This window comes from Tamandua tetradactyla, chromosome 16, assembly GCF_023851605.1.
Source record: "Tamandua tetradactyla isolate mTamTet1 chromosome 16, mTamTet1.pri, whole genome shotgun sequence".
NCBI lineage: Eukaryota > Metazoa > Chordata > Mammalia > Pilosa > Myrmecophagidae > Tamandua > Tamandua tetradactyla.
In genome coordinates, this window is record NC_135342.1 from 60,475,294 (window position 1) to 60,494,879 (window position 19,586).

Sequence of the window (19,586 nt, forward strand, 5' to 3'; positions counted from 1 at the left end):
AGTACACAAAAGTTTCAAACTGGCACACCTGTGTACCCCTGACTAGCTTTTAATAGATCCTCAAGTAGAATTATACCCCCTACATGAGATCCAGGTCTTGGTTTGGCAGGGAATTACTGACAAACAAGGTGGAAAAGGGAACCTTCAATGCACAATCAAGTAAATACAAAACTTGAGACAAGTGAAGGAAACCCACTTGCAAAATAATCTTATTAAGATAATCAAATACCCCTGAGCATGTGAGAAAATCACAAAGCACATGAAGATTCAAGCAGAAATGGCCCAGCTAAATGACCAAATAAAAACACCAGAGGGGACACAGAATACGAACTACTCATTGATATTTATAAATAAAACAAATAGATAGATACTGAATGATTTTGCTATTATAATTCTGGTAAAGGTAATTTCAGAGGTTATACTATAGAATATAGCAGACCTAGAGGGACACAGAAGCTAGAGACAGCAGAAAGGCTGACCATTGAGGTTGAACTTAAAAACAAGGAAATGGATAGAAGTGACAGTAACTAATTAGTGGGTTATAAGTAACACTGTCATATTGAAGGTGAGTATGACTGAAACGGGATGTATAGTGCCATGTATTCCACTGATTAAATCTACAATAAAAATAAGTTCTTGCATGTACTAGTTCAAGGGTTTGACATTGGACAAAGAATCAAGAGTAAAGGAGTATGGGGGAAAACAAAAAATGCATGATATAGCCAATAGTTAACAGGAAGGCATCAACAGTACCACCACACTATCAGGAGCTACTAACTGGGTAGGAGTGGGGAAAAGGGGCAGGTAGAGACAAGGGATAAGGGATAGTTTTGATTCAATAGTTGGTGAGGCTGTGTTTGTTGGTTCTTTTTCTCTATGGACCTATGGTAATTGTCTAAAATTAAGAGTGCTACAGATTGTACAACCAAGTGAGGATACTGTAAGGCATGGTTTGTTTGTTCTGGGCATTATCCATGATGCCCAGTAGACGGAGGGAGCCAAAGGCTACAATGACTGAGAAGCAGAATGGCAAACTGTGATACATTTATATGACAGAATATGTTATGGCTACAAAAAGGAAGGACGTCGAGAGGCAGGCAAAAAACTGAATAAACCTTAGGGACAATGTATTGTACAAAATAAGCCAGAAACAAAAGAACAAATATGCTAAGGTCTCTTTCAGAAAATACTTATAAGAAAATAGGAGCCTAAATTGTAAGTCCTTATAGCAACCATACTTAGTCTGAAGATGTAAATATATTTCTAGATTCTGAGACACTGAACTATATATGTATCAGCAGGTATTTCCCTGGAATTTCACATAACTCTGTGACACGTAAGACCCAGAAATGGACTGCTGCGGCCCTGCAAGTTACCATTACTATACATAATAATATTAAAGTAACCGAAAAAGGGATCAGGCTTCAATTAGAGAGAAAAGCAAAACCAATTTGGCTAGGACTAAGGTAATCAGAATACAGGGTAAAAGACGATAGTGTATGTACTCTAGATCTTTACCTACTTTATGAGACCAAAGGCACAGAGATGTATTATGTCTAGAAACTAAATTTTCTGTAATACAAAATCTAAATCAACCTCTCTGGACAACTCATTTAAACAACCCGAACTCCTGGAGTCCAGAACAGGAACAAGGCCTTATAAAAATGTATAGCTTAATGTAATACTCAGATACATCTCAGACTATGGTAAGCTGATAATTAAAAAGTATTGGTAGAGTTCCTTGAAGGTCCGAAGAAAAAAGAAAGGAACTATTTAACTTTTCCATCTGGGAAACCCCAGGTACCTCTCAGCTATTGGGGATTCCCAAGAAAATAGGCCAAGCCCTTGATTTTTGAAACATTCCTTTAGTGGAGAGGTTAAGACTACCTACAACGAGGCCTAAGAGTTGCTTCCAGGAAATCTCTTTTATTGGCCAGATATGGCCTCTCTCTCTCTCTAAGCTCAACTCTGCAAGGAAAAATATTACCCTCCCCCCTACATGTGACATGACATTCAAGGGTGAGAGTCTGCCTGACAACACGGGGTGTGACTCCTTGAGATGACTCTGACCCTGGCACCATGGGATAGACAATGCCTTCCTGACCGAAAGGGGTAAAATAAATATAATAAACTAAGGCATCAGTGGTTAAGAGAGATCAAATAGAGTGAAGAGGCTATTCAGGAGGCTATTCACATGCAAGCTTCAACTAGATTGTGCTAATTGCCATGGTTTGCTAAACCCCAACTAACATCACTCCTGTTAACTCCTAGAACACCTAGGGCTTGAATGAGTCTCTATAAAAAAATTTTTTTTTATTAATTAATGAAAAAAAAGAAATTAACCCAACATTTAGAAATCATTCCATTCTACATATGCAATCAGTAATTCTTAACATCATCACATAGATGCATGATCATCATTTCTTAGTACATTTGCATCGGTTTAGAAGAACTAGCAACACAACAGAAAAAGATATAGAATGTTAATATAGAGGAAAAAAATAAAAGTAATAATAATAGTAAAAAAAAAAAAAAGACAACCAACCAACCAGACAGACAAAAAACAAAAAAAACCTATAGCTCAGATGCAGCTTCATTCAGTGTTTTAACATGATTACTTTACAATTAGGTAGTATTGTGCTGTCCATTTTTGAGTTTTTGTATCTAGTCCTGTTGCACAGTCTGTATCCCTTCAGCTCCAATTACCCATTATCTTACCCTGTTTCTAACTCCTGGTGGACTCTGTTACCAATGACATATTCCAAGTTTATTCTCGAATGTCGGTTCACATCAGTGGGACCATACAGTATTTGTCCTTTAGTTTTTGGCTAGACTCACTCAGCATAATGTTCTCTAGGTCCATCCATGTTATTACATGTTTCATAAGTTTATCCTGTCTTAAAGCTGCATAATATTCCATTGTATGTATATACCACAGTTTGTTTAGCCACTCGTCTGTTGATGGACATTTTGGCTGTTTCCATCTCTTTGCAATTGTAAATAACGCTGCTATAAACATTGGTATGCAAATGTCCGTTTGTGTCTTTGCCCTTAAGTCCTTTGAGTAGATACCCAGCAATGGTATTGCTGGGTCGTATGGCAATTCTATATTCAGCTTTTTGAGAAACCGCCAAACTGCCTTCCACAGTGGCTGCACCATTTGACATTCCCACCAACAGTGGATAAGTGTGCCTCTTTCTCCGCATCCTCTCCAGCACTTGTCATTTTCTGTTTTGTTGATAATGGCCATTCTGGTGGGTGTGAGATGATATCTCATTGTGGTTTTGATTTGCATTTCTCTAATGGCCAGGAACATTGAGCATCTCTTCATGTGCCTTTTGGCCATTTGTATTTCCTCTTCTGAGAGGTGTCTGTTCAAGTCTTTTTCCCATTTTGTAATTGGGTTGGCTGTCTTTTTGTTGTTGAGTTTCTATAAAAATTTTATGCACTAAATTTGTTTTCCTGGAACCTATAATTTCCAGAGGGTTCCTAGGCCAGATAAATCCTGAAGGCCAGATGCTCCATGATTATCAGCTAATCATGGGATAACAGATATCCACCTATTTTTTAGTGTTGACACCCCTTCTCAACATGAAAAAGTCAGAATGGGCGCTGCCCAAAGATCCCTATAGATTGGGAGAAGGATTAAAAGAGAAGGAGGAGGGCAGGTCACGGTGGCTCAGCAGGCAGAGTTGTTGCCTGCCATGCTAGAGGCCCAGGTTCGATTCCCAGTGCCTAGCCCATGCAAAAATAAATAAATAAAATAAAAACATGGCTTTTTCTAAAAAAGATAAAAAGAGAGAGCGAGAAAGAGTAGTTGTAACAGAGAAAATAGGATTTAACAAACAAGTTTGACTGCAGAATCACTATACTGATATTTCTTCTAGCCTCCAATATTTTGAAGCAGCTAGAGAGAAAATTCTAAAATAGTAGAATGGCAACCCATAACAACTCTGAAATCTGTTTTGTAAGTGTTTTTTGAAGTATACCTTGAAAAATATTGCTTTTTCTTTCTTTTCTTTGTATATATGTATGCTGGCTTGAAAGGATCTATGTACCCTAGAAAAGCCATGTTTTAATCCTAATCCATCTTGTGGGAGCAACGGTTTCTTCTAATCCCTATTCAGTGGTATAGGTTGGAAACCTGATTAGGTTATCTCCACAGAGATGTGGCTCAATCAATTATGGGTATTAAACTTGATTAGATGGAGCTGTGTCTCCATCCATTCTACATGGGTCTTGATTAGTTCACTGGAATCCTATAAAAGAAGAGATATTTTGGAGAGAGTCCCTTTTGAGAATGAGAGAGCCACAGAACCACATCAGAAGGACGAGAGAACCACAGAGTCCACCGGCCAGTGACCTTTGGAGATGAAGAAGGAAAACACCTCCCGGGGAGCTTCAAGAAGCAAGAGGACTGGAGAGAAAGCTAGCAAACGCCACCATGTTCGCCATGTGCCCTTCAAGCTGAGAGAGAAATGCTCAACATCATCAGCCTTCTTGAACCAAAGTATCTTTTCCTGGATGCCTTAGATTGGGCATTTCTATAGATTTGTTTTAATTAGGACAATTTCATAGTCTTAGAACTATAAACTAGCAACTTATTACATTTCCCTTTTAAAAAGCCATTCCATGTCTGGTCTGTTGCATTTCAGCAGCCAGCAAACTAGAACAACATGTTATGTTTCACAATTAAAAAACGTTAAAAAAAAAAAAGAAAGAAATCTAGAATGTTGGACAGAGTCTTTATACTTAGATCTAGTACGTTAGTTATAAGGAAATACCAACTGTTTACTATAAACGTTTTAAAATTGCCCTTTATTAATCCAAATGATATAAATGCCATTAGGTAAATACAAATTATTCATTACATTGTAAATCTCTGTTTACTATGTGCTAGTACAGTCTTACAACCTAGAGCATATAAACAAAAAATATTTCTCTAGACTATGTCACTTTATGCTTCCCCAAAAGAACTCAGTTTGTTAGAATCTACATTTTTTTTTAAGCTGATACAAGTGTGTAATAAATAAAGAATAATCTGGCAAATGAGAGTTTTAGAGGGAAAAAATTGAACAAAAAGGTTGATGGCTTAGAGGGACCTACTTTTTTAAAAGGACAAATCTAAAAATAGATAGCAATAATATTTTAGTTAGATTTACTAATGTCTATTAATAAGAACTCCTTCACTGTGTTGGGATCATGTTGAGATAATGTAATCATTCTTATATGGTGAAGCTGAGTGTGCACTGAATTGTCATCGCGAGATGCAGCCAGCCTGCCTTAAACTATGACCCCTGGGAACTGGATTGACCTGCTGGCCTGGTAGAGTTCAGCACATCAGAAGATCTGGAAAGGAATTTTCGCATTTAGTACTGAGTTCACAGGTTCTGTCAGTTGTCAGTGGAATGGCTTGGTTCCCCATTTTGGCCCTGGCAGCATCATTTTGTGAAGCTATTGCCTCTGTGTGGGGGGACTCCTAGTGTTCTGTTGTCTTTTGTACCATTGTTATGGAATATAGATACAATGTCCATCCTATGGTCAATACAAACTGCTGCGAGGGGGTGAATTGTGGCAGCCCAAGGGTCTGAACCCTCCTCCCTAAGGGAAATGAGTGAAGCCTTGAGCACACAGTGGTCCACGTGACCAGAATACAGACAGTGAAGGTCACTGAACCAAATCACTGTTGGTAATCAACTTTCATGAGACTCAGCTGAGACATCTTTGTGGCCTGCTATATAAGGCACTTTCCCCTTCCTCTGTTTTTTTGTGTTTTTTTTTTTTTTTGCAGATCACTGATTTCCATTTCCTGACAGCCACCACTGGGAAAGAGCTGTCTCCTGTTGGTAAGTCCCAGATTAAACTCATGGAGAACTTCTTGGCTGGTGTGTTCTTTGGTGTCTGGGTTGAGCTGGGTTGGAACACTATATGACAAAACAACTCCTTTCCAAGATATATATTCAAAAGAAATGAAACATGTCAGCACAAACATTTGTACACAAATGCTCATAGCAGCATTATTCATAATAGCCAAAAGTAGAAAGAATCCAAATATTAATCAATGGTATATGAATAAACAAAATGTGATATAACTATACTATAGAATACTATTTAGCATAAAAAGAAACAAACTACTGATACATACTAAAACATGGATACATGTTCAGTAAAAGAAGTCAGATACAAAACAAAATATATTGTATGATTCCATTTATATGAACTGTCCAAAACAAATTTCTAGGGATAAAACATAGATTTATCCGTATGCCTGGGGATGGGAATGGTGCATGGCTATAAATAGGAATTAGGTTATCTTTTACAGTGATGGGAATGTTCTAAAATTAGATTGTGATGACAGTTATACAGCTTTATAAATATACTAAAATTAATTAAAGTTTACACTTAAAATGACTAAACTTTATGGTATATAAATTGCATATCAATAACACTGTCTAAAAAAACAAAGACTGGATGTATCATGATAGCACTAATTCATCTAAATTCCTATTAAAGTATGATAACTAGAACTGAATACTCAATATGACTAAGCAGTCCAGAGTAAAGTAAGAAAGATGACAACTTTATACATTCAATAAAGTTATAGTTTTATGAAAATAACCTAAGCCTACATTCTTTGTGTGTGTATGTGTTGGATGGAGGGCAATTTACAGGATAATTATCATTTTATAAAAGGAAATGTTAACAAACCATCTTTTAAATATAATCTTGTACTGTTTAAAGCCAAACAATTTAGTTTTATAGCTCAAGGAACCTAACCTTTTGCCCTTTTTTGAAAATAATGTCAATACAAGCCATAACTTTTTCAGAACCTCTCCTGTATTCTCTTAAAAGTTACTGGTATACATCTGAAATGGCTGCATGAAAAGCTCCACTGATCCACTCCCCAATGAAACAATCATGAGTACTAAAAATTATTAAAAAAAAAAAAAAAAAAAAAACAACCATTTAGTTTCTGGAGATTGTCCTAAGGGCACACGGCAAATATTTTATTCAAGAATATATGCTAAGTCTTGATAAAAACAGAATCTGTACTAGTGTTTTAGAATAGCCAGAAGAAAATACCGAAGTTGTGGAACTGTAATCTAGAAGCCCTGATATTTGATAATGATTGCCAAACTATATTGCCTGTGTTTGTGTGGATCTACTTCTGGGACGTTTTGTTCTAATAATACTACACTATAATAGTTAACCTACCTCTATTGTAGGTCTTAAAATTGCAGAGTCCAAAACTAGTGGTCAATATAAGAGGGTGGGATAAGGAATATGAGATCTTTGGGGTTTTCTTTTTATTTCTTTTTCTGGAGTAATGTAAATGTTCTAAAAATGGTCATGGTGATGAATGCACAACTATGTGATGATACTGTAAGCCATTAATTATATACTTTGAATGGATTAAAAAAAAACAAAAACCAGAATCTGTGGCACATAAACCATGAGACACTCTCTTCCTCTCCTTCCCCACCCCCATTTCAGTGATAGGAGCTCCACTCCAGGTAGATATGGATTTCCCTATAGAATACCAGTTACCCCAAAGGTAACCAGTATTTCTCGTTCCTCCCCAGCTCCATGTTATAAAGGCTAAATTCCAGGCAAATACAGTAAAAATTTTGAGAATTCACTTTCTCCACCCAGCCCCCACTCATAGGGTAGAGGCTGCATCCCAGGCATAGCAGGACCAGAATGCTGGGACCCTGATCACCCTTGCCCCTGCTGCTCTTGGGGCAGAGGTTCCACACCAGGAGAGGAAATCCTGGAACACTAGGAACAGTAGGAAGCTACTGCCCCTGTCTAGTACTCTGTTCATAAGGCAAGTGAGTCACTCAGAGAGAAGTAGGCCACTGTCCCCTCTTCTAGTTTCAGAGTAGTGACTCAGAGATTTTGCCCAGGGAGAAACGTAGGCCATTAGAACAATAAGCCTTGAAGATCTCCACATAGGAATCGACTTCATTTGGAACAAAGTGATTACATTCAAACCTAAGGGCGTGCTTAAATACAATGGAGATTTTGGTATGCAAATACAATTAAGAGAAGATTCATAGCTCTATAACAGCAAGGTAGATCATAGGCAAGCTAGTTTACCAGACAGATTTAGGGAAAGAAACAGCTTAGAGAACTAGGAAAAGAGGCAGCTAAGAAGTGTCCTCCTGGGGTCAGAACAAACTTCAAAGACTATCCTCAAAATTCACCCCTGAAAATGGCCCAAATTTAACTGGATCAGAATGTAGATCAATTTATGCCCCAGGGCATTGTTGTAAACAATACAGCAATCAGACAGCAGCTAGTAGAGCCTAACAGCTGGGTATAATTCCAACTAAACAGATCAGCAGAAGTTTAACAGAGAGATCAGAGAAAAAGTCAAAAAGAGCCCAGCTAAAATCACTGTCAACCCTTGGTGACTTTGCACATGCTAAAGAATGTACATCTATGAATGTGATGTTAGAGGCTTCACACTATGGAAGAAACAGACCACTAAAATAGTCCAGCCAAGTCACCAAACAAATACCCATGCTGACAATTACAACAGCAAAGCCCAAATGGAGAAGGGATATCAGTATCCAGAGTTGCTACAATATATTATCCAAAATGTCCATTTTTCAAACAAAAAAATTACAAGACATGCAAGAAAACAGGAAAGCTTGACCCATACACTGGAAAAAAGGCAGGCAACAAAAAGCCTGTGAGCAGGCCCAGATATCAGATTTCACAAAGCAACATTATAAATATGTACAGAAACTGAAGCAAACCATGCCTAAAGAAGTACAGGAAGGGTTGACGATAACATCTTCTCATCAAATGGAGTATCACTAAAGAGACAGACATTAAATATATCTACACACATATACATATACATAAAGACATTATGCATATAAATACATAAAGACATTTTATACACACACACATATAAATGAAGATTGATAGAGTTATGCAATCTAATGAACAGAAGAAAAAAAAGAATGAAGAGAAATTAACAGAGCTTCAGAGAAAGGTGAGACACCATTAACCACAATATACATATAATGGGAATGCCAGAAGAAGAGAGAGAAGGAGCAGAAAAAAATATTCAAAATGCAGTGGCTGAACAATATGATGGAGCAGTCTCACCACCCTCCCCCTCTCTGAGTGGGACATGACTCCCAGGGGTGTGGACCTTCCTGGCAACGTGGGACAAAGATCCTGGAATGAGCTGAGACTCAGCATCAAAGGACTGAGAAAAACCCTAGAATGAGCTGAGAATTAACATCAAGGGATTGAGAGAACATTCTGGACCAAAAGGGGGAAGAGTAAAATGAGACAAAGTGTCAATGGCTGAGAGATTCCAAACAGAGCCAAGAGGTTATCCTGGAGGTTACTCTTAAGCATTAAGTAGATATCACCTTGTTGTTCAAGATGTAGTGGAGAGGCTGGAGGGAGTTGCCTGAAAATGTAGTGCTGTGCTCCAGTAGCCATGTTTCTTGATGATGATTGAACAATCATATAGCTTTCACAATGAGACTCTGTGAATGTGAAAACCTTATGTCTAATGCTCCTTTTAGCTACTGTATCAACAGAAGAGTAGAACATATGGAATAAAAATAAATAATAGGGGGAATAAATGTTAAAATAAATTCAGTTTGAAATAGTGGTAAATGAAAGCGAGGGGTAAGGGGTATGGTACGTATAGTTTTTTTTTTCTCTATTATCATTTTATTTCTTTTTCTGTTGTCTTTTTATTTCTTTTTCTAAATCGATGCAAATGTACTAAGAAATGATGAATATGCAACTATGCGATGATATTAAGAATTACTGATTGTATATGTAGAATAGAATGATATTTAAATGTTTTGTTTGTTAATTTTTTTAATTAATTAAAAAAATTTTTTAAAAATGCAGTGGCTGAAAACTTCTAAATTTCATGAAAAATATTAACCTACACATCCAAGTAGGATTAGTAACATCTCAGCAAACTCTAAGTAAGACAAACACAAAGAGACCAGCTCTCAGATACATCATGGTAAAAATGTTGAAAGACAAAGAGAAACTCTTGAAAGCAGCAAGAGAAAAGGACTCATCACATGTAAGAGAACCCCAAAAGAATTAAGAGCATACTACCAGAAACAATGTAGACTAGAAGACATTGGGATAACATACTTATATGTGCTGAAAGAAAAAAAATTGTCAAATATGGATCTTATAGCCAGAAAAACTATCTTTCAAAAATGAAGGCAAAATAAAGATATTTCCAGATAAATAAAAACTGAGAGAACTCATTGCTAGCAGATCCATCTTACAAAAAACACTAAAGGAATTTCTTCAGGCTGAAAGCAAGTTCTTCTAGATAGTACTACAAATCCATATGAGAAAACAAAGAGCACCAGTAAAGGTAATTACATAAATATAAAGGACAGTACAAATGCATATTTCTTTTCCCTTCTTCTCTTTACTTAAAAGTAATCATATAAAAATATGCAGGGTGGCTCAGCAGGCAGAATTCTCATCTGCCATGCTAGAGACCCAGGTTTGACTCTGGTGCCTGCCCATGCAAAAAAAAAAGCATATGATTATATTGTTCTACTTATAAAATATACTATATAATATGTTTGACAATAACAGCACAAAGGTAGAAGCAAAGCTGTAGGGGGGAACAAACAAATGACATTAGAATGTAATTTGAACCCACAGAAGCATATAAAGAGAACATAAAAGGGTAAATAATAACAAACCATACAAGTATACACTTGTTCTCCTTTCTTCTCTCAGTTCCTTTAAATGCTATAAAGTAACATAAGGTAATAATTATAACAATGAATTGTTGCATTTGTAGTATAAATAAATGTTAATATCTATAACAATAACACCAAAAGGGAGGAAGAAAGAAAATAGATACGTCTGAGTAGTCTTTCTATATCTCACTGGAATTAAGTTAGTATGAATATAAAGTAGATTCTGATAAATTAAGATGTATATGTTAAGCCCTAGAGCAACTACTAGGAAAATAAAATTTAAAATATAGTGTAAAAAACATTAAAGGAATTAAAATGTTACACTAGAAAATAATCATTTATTGAAAAAGAAAGTTAAAGGAGGACCTGGGGGAAAAATACACAAGACATAAAGAAATAGAGTAAAACAGTTGTTGCTAATCCAACTATTTCACTGATGAATTCTACCAAACATTTAAAGAAGAATTAATATTGATTCTTCACAAAATTCTTCTAAAAAATAGAAAAGGAGGGAACACTTCCCAACTCATTCCAGGAGGCCAATATTACTCTGATGGCAAAACCAGACAAAAACATCTCAAGAAAACTATAACCAATATCCCTTGTGAATATAGACAAAAACATCTTCAACAAAATACTAACAAATTGAATGAAGTAATATATAAAAAGGATTATTTGCCACGACCAAGTGACCTTTATCCCAGGAATACAAGTTTGGTTCAACAAACAAACAAGTAAAATCAATGTAATTCAGCACCCCTTTGTGATAAAAGCAACCAATACTAGGGGTGAAAATCTCCCTGGTGACGTGGGAGAGGACTCCCAGGGATGAATCCAGACCTGGCACTGTAGGATCAACAATTACATCCTGACCAAAAGGGGGAAAAGATGCATAATTAATAAAGTATCAGTGGCAGAGAGAGTTCAAATAGAGTCGAGAGGCTACTCTGGAGGTTGCTCTTACACAAGCTTCAGGTAGACCTTGCTACCTATCATAGCCTGCCAACCCCCAACCAGGACCATTCCAGCCAATCCTAAAGAACATCTAGGCAATTTATAAGATTCTACAAGGGTTCCAGGCACTAGAGTAACTTGCCAGAAACCTACAACCTCCAGATGGGTCCCTGGTCCAGATAAAGTCCTGAAACCTAGCCCTGGGTTTCTCCAGAACATCAGATAGTTCCATCTCCCTACCCCATATTAGTGACAGACCCTTCCAATAGCAAAAATTTAGAATTTCCATAGCTCAAACAACCCCAATGAGAGGTATGGAGAGATCAAAGCTGATAGTGGAATTATACATAGAAGATAGGAGTTAACAAATGAATATGAACGCTGAATCATTAAATTAGTATCTCTTTTAGTCTCCAGTACTTTAGAGCAGCTAGAAGTAAAAACCTAAAATTGTGAAATTGTAACCCATGCTAAAGTCTGCAATATGTTCTACAACTAATTGTGGTGCTGTGCTTGGAAATTTATAGATTTTTTGTATATATGCTATTGTTCACAAAAAAAGAAGGAAAAAAAGTCGATTGTGATGATAAAAAAGTATTTAACCCCTCTAGCCTCCTATATTCTAGGGCAGCTGGAACAAAAAAATATGAGAGGATCATATGGTAGTCCTTGACAAACTCTGAGATCTCTCCTGTAACCACTTTTTGAAGAGTGCATTGAAACCTGTTGCTTTTTTTATTTCTTTGCTTTGTATATATGTTATAGTACACAATAAAAAATAGTGTAAAAAAAAAAAGGCAACCAATACACTAGTAATAGAAGAGAACTCCCTCAACCTGATAATGGTCATCTATAAAAAAACCCATAGTTAACGCCTACTTAATGATGAAAGATTGATTTCCCCCTATAATTAGGAACAAGACAAGGATGTTCACTCTTACTACTTCTATTCAATATTGTAGAACAGCTCTAACCAGGGCGATTGCAAAAAAAAAGAAACAAAAGGTATATGATTTGGAAAGGAAGTAGTAACCCTATCTCCATTTGCAGATAATAAGAATTTGTATTAAGTAACACACTAAAAAATCTATTAGAACTAATAAGCCAGTTCAGAAGATAAGGATACAATATCAATATTTTAAAAAATCAATTGTATTTCTATACACTAGCAAGGAAAAATCTGAAGGGGTTAAAAAACAATTCCATTTGCAATAGCACCAAAATAATAAAACATTAAGAACAAATTTAACAAAAAGTGCAAAACTTATGCTTTGAAACTATAAAATATTATTGAAGAAAATTAAAGAAGACCTTTTTAAAATGAGAAAACATCCCAAGTTCATGGATTGGAAGACAATATTGTTAAGATGGCAAATACTCCCCAAATTGATCTATAGATTCAATACAAGCCCCATCAAAATCCCATCTGGTTTCCTTACAGAAACTGTCAAGCTGATCATTAAACTCATATGGAAACATAAGAAACCCCAGAAATACACGATGATCTTGAAAAGGAACAAAATGGAGAACTCACACAATTTCAAAACTTACTACATAGTTCCAGTAATCCAAACAATGTGGTACAAGCATAAAGACAGACATAATAGGTCAATGGAACAAAACTGTGAGTTCATAAACAAACCCTCACATTTATGGTCAATTGATTTTCAACAAGGGAGGCAAAACAATTCAATGGGAAAAAACAGTCTTTCAACAAATGGTGCTGGGAAAATTGGATAGCCACATGCAAAAAAATGAAGCTGAATCCATACATCATTTCATACACAAAAATTAACTCAAAATGGATCAAAACTCAAATGTAAGAGCTAAAACTATAAAACTCTCGCAAAATAATTAGGGGTAAATCTTTGTGACTTTGGATGAGGCAATCCATTTCTTAAAAACCCAAAGCAAAAGAAATGAAAGAATAGATAAACTGTACTTAATTAACATTAAAAACTTTTATTCTGCAAAGGATACCATCAATAAAGTGAAAAGGCAATCCATACAATGGGAAAAATATATGTGTGCCAGTTTGAAAAAGATTATATACCCTAGAAAAGCCATGTTTTCATCCTGATCCATCTTGTGGAGGCAGCCCTTTCTTTTCAGCACTATAGGTTAGAAACTTGATTAGATTGTCTCCATGGAGATGTGATGTACCCAATTGCAGGTATTAACCTTTGATTAGAGGGAGGTGTGACTCCACCCATTCCAAGTGGGTCTTGATTAGTTTACTGAAATCCTTTAAAGAGTGAACCATCATGGAAAGAGCCAGGAAATCGCAAGAGCCCATGCAGCCTTTATCTCTCTTTAGAGATAAAGAAGGAAAATGCTCCTGGAGGAGCTCCATGAAACAAGAAGCCTGGAGAGAAAGCTAGCAGATGTCGCCATGTTTGCCATGTGCCTTTCCAGTTGAGAGAAAAACCCTGGACATCATCAGCCTTCCTGAACCAAGGTATCTCTTCCTGGATGCCTTAGTGTGGACGTTTCTATAGCTTTGCTTTAATTTGGACATTTTCACAGCATTAGAACATATAAACTTGCAACTTAATAAATTCCCCCCTTTAAAAGCTGTTCCATTTCTGGTATATTGCATTCTGGCAGCTTGCAAACTAGAACAATATGCAAATTATATATTTAATAAGAGACTTGTATCCAGAATATATGAGGAAATTTTACAACTCAATAAGAAAAAAAGGAAAATAAAAAGACAAAAATGGGTAAAGGAAAAAAAAAATGGATAAAGTATCTGAACAGACAATTCTCCAAAGAAGATATACAAATGGTCAATAAACACATGAAAAGATATTCAACATTATTAGCAATCAGTTAAACACAAACACAAACCACAATGAGATATTACTGAGGTAGGCTAGAATAGGTCAGTCTAGGCACAGAGCAAAAGGGTTAAGTCTGCTTATGCTGGTTTGAAAGATGTAGGTACCCTAAAAAAACATGTTTTAATACTAATCCCACTTTATAAAGGCAGCTGTTTCTTCTAATCCCTATTCAGTCCTGTATGTTTGAACTGTAATGAGATGTGATTTAATCAAGAGTGGTTGTTAAATTGGACTAGGTGGAGGCATCTCTCCACCCATTTGGGTGGGTCTTGATTAGTTTACTGGAATCTGATAAAAGAGGAGACATTTTGGAGAAAGCTAGAGATTCAGAGAGAGCAGAGAATGCTGCAGCACCACGAAGCAGAGAGTCCATCAGCCAGTGCTTTGGAGATGAAGAAGGAAAATACCTCCCAGGGAGCTTCATGAAACAAGAAGCCAAGATAGAAAGCTAGCAGATGACACCGTGTTCACCACATGCCTTGTGTTTGCCATATGCCTTTCCACTTGAGAGAGAAACTCTGAACTTCATCAGCCTTCTTGAATCAAGGTATCTTTCCCTAGATGCCTCAGATTAGACATTTCTATAGACTTGTTTTAATTGGGACATCTTCTTGGCCTTAGAACTGTAAACTAGCAACTTATTAAATTCCCCTTTCAAAAGCCATTCCATTTCTGGTATATTGCCTTCTGGCAGCTAGCAAATTGGAAAGCTGCTTTAATACTGTGATAGAAACTAGAGCACTATAAGAAATGGCTTAACTGTAAGGCACCAAACATCAGGTGTTGGAGACTTTTGCCCCACTTCTCAGAAACTACTGAAACAAACAAAAAGAGGAAGAAAGGAGGATTTGGGTGATTTGGAATTTTCCACACTTAGCTTCAGCTTAATAGCTAGCTACAAGCCAGCATATAAAAGTCCAAGCCTAGTTTAATTGGGGGTGCGTCTCTCCCACATTACTTTCTTTAATGTGTACTATCTCCTCAAAAAACTTCTCTGCTTACTTCTACCTACTTTCTCATCATCGAATTCTTTCCTGCAACAAGAACCGGGACCTTGATCAGGGCTTGGCCCTGGTGCCAGCAGAGCTCCAGTAACATTACTTCACATCCACTAGGATGACTATAATCAAAAAGACAGATAATAACAAGTGTTGGGAAGGATGTGGAAAAATTGGAACCCTAATACTGCCAGTGGGGATTTAAAATGGTGCCATCATTGTTAAGCAGTTTTGCAGTTCTTCAAAAGGTTAAACATAGAATTACCATATGACCCAGCAATTCCACTCCTAAGTATATACCTAAGAGAGATGAAGATACGTGTCCACATAAAAACGTGTACATAAACATTCCTACAAGCGTTATTCATAATCCAAAAAGTAGAAACAACCCAAATGTCCATCAACTGATAAATGGATATATAAAATGTGGTATAATAGTACAATTCAATTATTATTTGGCAATAAAAGTAATGAAGTACTGAAACACGCTACAACATGAATGAACCTTGAAAACATATGCCAAGTGGAAGAAGCCAGTCACAAAGGACCACATATTGTATGATTCTATTTATATGAAATGTCCAGAAGAGGCAAATCTATAGGGACAGAATGGTTAGAGGCTGCCTAGGGCTGGGGGGAGGGGAAGAGGATGACTGCTACAGGGCATTCTTTTGGAGATGATGAAATGTTTTAAAAGTGATTGTGGTTTTGGTTGCACAATCTGAATACACTAAAAACTATTGAATTATATTCTTTAAATGGGTGAATTGTATGGTATATCAATTACATATTAATAAAACTGTTATTCATGTAAGTTATTAGTGTGCTTCTACAGTCGACCAAATGACCAAACTCCCCCCCAATCATAGTTCTTTGGGGTTGAAATGGTTATGGTTGAAACTATTTTTGGCTTTTAACTTCCAAGGTCAAACTTGGGACTCTGATCATTAATTAGAACAGCTCAATCACTGGTATTTTTAACTCTACTACTTTACTTCCTGAATACATTCCCTAATTCTTTCAACTCTTTTCTTTCCTTATTCTTATATTTACTCCTTGATCTCTAAGACCTCCAATCCCTTTTCTCCTCTTCTCCAAGATTTCAAATTGCAATCCCTGCCCTATTCATCCCAAATCTCATGATTCAAGATCTCAGTCATGATCTTCTTAGGATCCCTTTGACTCCTTAGCCTACTAAACATGTCTCACAATACAAACTATGGGACTTAAAAACACTTTTTTTCTTCGCTCTTTCTGCCAAGATTTGGGTATTGCTAGGGTGGGAGAAAATCAAAGCATTACGAATATTTGGTTTGCACTCCAATTTAGAATTCCCAACATTACTTAGCAATCCCATCTGTGGCCAGCAGTAATTCCCATTCCCTTCTGCTTCCTCTCCCATTTTCCTTGCCACTATTCCAAATATTCGGCCTTCCTCAAACCTCCAACCCCTGTCCTATATCTAATTCCCTTACATCTTCATTTAAGTTTCCTCAGAAGTAGACCCTGAGGCACAGATTGTGTACCAGTACATTTCTGGAAAGGTGATCCCAGGAAACACTGGTAGGGGAGTGAGAAAGGAAAGGGAAGGCAGCCAGAAGAGAGTACACTGTCCCTATAATAATTATAGGGACCTGGAGCTTAACCCCACTAGGAAGCTCTGGGAGCCAGAGAAGCCAGCTCTGGGAGCCAGAGAAGAGCTATGTGCCTCAGAGTCATCCCACCCAAAGGGTAAAGGGTATTTATCCAACAACTCCCACCAGTCATTTGCTGAGAGTTGCTCCCAGGGAAAGGACCAGGCAAAGGACCTTAATTATCTGGCATCTCTGACCTGTCTTACTACAGGGGGCAAAAGTCACAAATGCCATAAAACCTCATTCAAAAAGATACAGAATTCCCAAAACACTTTCCACAACACAAAATTCCCACAAAAATATCTACAGACACAGTCATCCTTATCCCCTCCATAGTATCAAAACAGGTATCCTGCTGCTAAATTGATAAATAAAAGGCATCTCCAACAATCATCCCCTATCTCTCCAGTTTTTTCAAATTCCTGTTCATGGTTAATCATTCACCTGTGCTCTAGGATCCTGTAGTGACTACAGCAATAATAATCTTCTTCTGCCCAGAATGATTTCCCTCAGAGAACTCCTCCTCACAACTCTAGGCTCCCCTGTTATACAAACTGATACATTTCATTTTTGCTTGAACTAGTTTGAGTTGGACTTCTCTCACATGCAACTCAAAAAGCATTATTACAGTCTAATGAGCTCTCTAGGGATCTATTCATTTATTAATTTGAGAAACCTTTATTGAATGTCTACTACATCCACTCTGTATTAGACAGGAATTCTGACCCCAAGGAACTCACAGTTGGTGATGGAGACAACGTAGATGGGATAATTCCCATAATGTGATAAATGGTCTGAGAAGGACATCAACAATTACCCCCTATCTCTCCAGTTTCTTCAACTTCTCCCTATCCAATAGTTTCATCACCTCTTCCTATATTCTCATCTCTACACTCCTTATAAAAGTTCCTTTAGCATCGCAACTTCTTTCTAGCTATTGTCGTGTCTCTTCAGTCAAGCTTTTAAGAAGGGTAAGCTATTCATACTGTCTTCATATCTTCATCTCTGATTACCTCAATATACCACAATCTGGCTAAAATTTATTAAATTTACTGCTAATAAACAAGTGACCTCCTAAACGCAAATTCCAGTGAATAATTCAATCCTCCTCTGGTACTTCTGACACTGATGCTCTTAAGCAATCTCTTTCTCATAAAGCATTTTCCTCAGGCTCTGACTTCTAAGATACCACTTTACTGGCTCTCTTCATTTTTCTTAAAATTTCCCTGTCTTTTTTTTTTAGAGCCTTCTTCCTCACCCAAACCTTTATATGATGAGATGCCATAGGGAACACTATTTCCCTGCTTTTGCTTCTAACTCAGTATTTCCTGTCTGAATATAACTTCCAATTCCATCTTTATGTGGATGATGCTGAAATCTGAACCTCCAGGCACATTTTTTCCTCTATTTTTTTCCAGGTACATTTTGATGGTGGTTCTCTCAGGTTCCCAACTGTTCTTTGTATATTAAATCAGCTATCATATGGTATTCTAATTATCCAGCATGTCTTTTCCCCAAATAGGATTTCAGTTTTCTGAAGCCAGGAATTATGTGACAGGCATAAACTAGGTGCTGAATAAATAGTTAAGCAAATTTCTGAATGACTCTTGCTTCCTGGATCTTGTCAGATAGTCTATAGTATATTCTACAAATCTATTATAAAACTAAGTCCAATATATGAACCATGAATTTCTCACCTTGTATTTTCTTGGTATTCTCATTTTCCATGTTTGTCTGTATTCTTTTTCCTTATATTTCATCTATAAGATAAAGGTATTTTCTCAACTTAGATTATTGTTTTAAGAATACCAGAAATATAAATGCAAAGGGGTTAGGGAACAGGTCAATCTTCTGACCAGGGGTTGAATCTGCAGCTTATTAGATGTGTCACATTGGGCTTAAGTTCTCTAAGGCTCAATTTCTTCAGCTGTAAAATAGGAATAATATTCCTACTTAATACAGTCACTATAAGAATTGAATTTGAAAACATTCATAAATGCATCTGCATTCTTAAGCACTATAGGCATTCAACAAATTTTATTAAACTAATATAATTGAATAACTAAATTTAACTAGCCTGTCCCTTGTCCTACTTCCTTTTTTTCTTTCCTATAAATTGTCACCTTATAGTTTCATATCAGGCACTTCTCTATGATTCAGAAGCTTAAAACACACAGAATCATAGGCATACTTTAGATCTGCATTTCTATTCACAAGTTAAGGCTGATACTAAAAGTTTTCCAACAACATATGGGTTTTTTGACATGTGATTATTTCATCATTAAGTTTAATCTTTGTATATATACATATATATATCATTTATTAGAAGAATTTTTAAAGTAACTGTCAACCTTAACCTCTCACATCCTTTATTTTTAAATACAAAAATAATTATTGGGAAGAATGTATATCTTAAAGCAACTAATCAGAACTCAA

General features: G+C 36.5%; 1 protein-coding gene across 13 annotated transcripts in view; it reads right to left on the reverse strand.

Moving 5' to 3' along the window:
• TERB1 (telomere repeat binding bouquet formation protein 1) overlaps positions 1-19,586 on the reverse strand; it is a 113,139-nt gene that overhangs the window by 90,376 nt on the left and 3,177 nt on the right. For all 13 annotated transcript variants that reach the window (XR_013163611.1, XR_013163609.1, XR_013163610.1 and 10 more), the window contains one exon: positions 18,848-18,910. Coding sequence is in view for 9 of the 13 variants with exons in the window: in XM_077132658.1 (XP_076988773.1) it covers positions 18,848-18,878 (31 nt within the window). In the remaining 4 variants the exon portion in view is untranslated. The remainder of the gene's footprint in view (positions 1-18,847; positions 18,911-19,586) is intronic.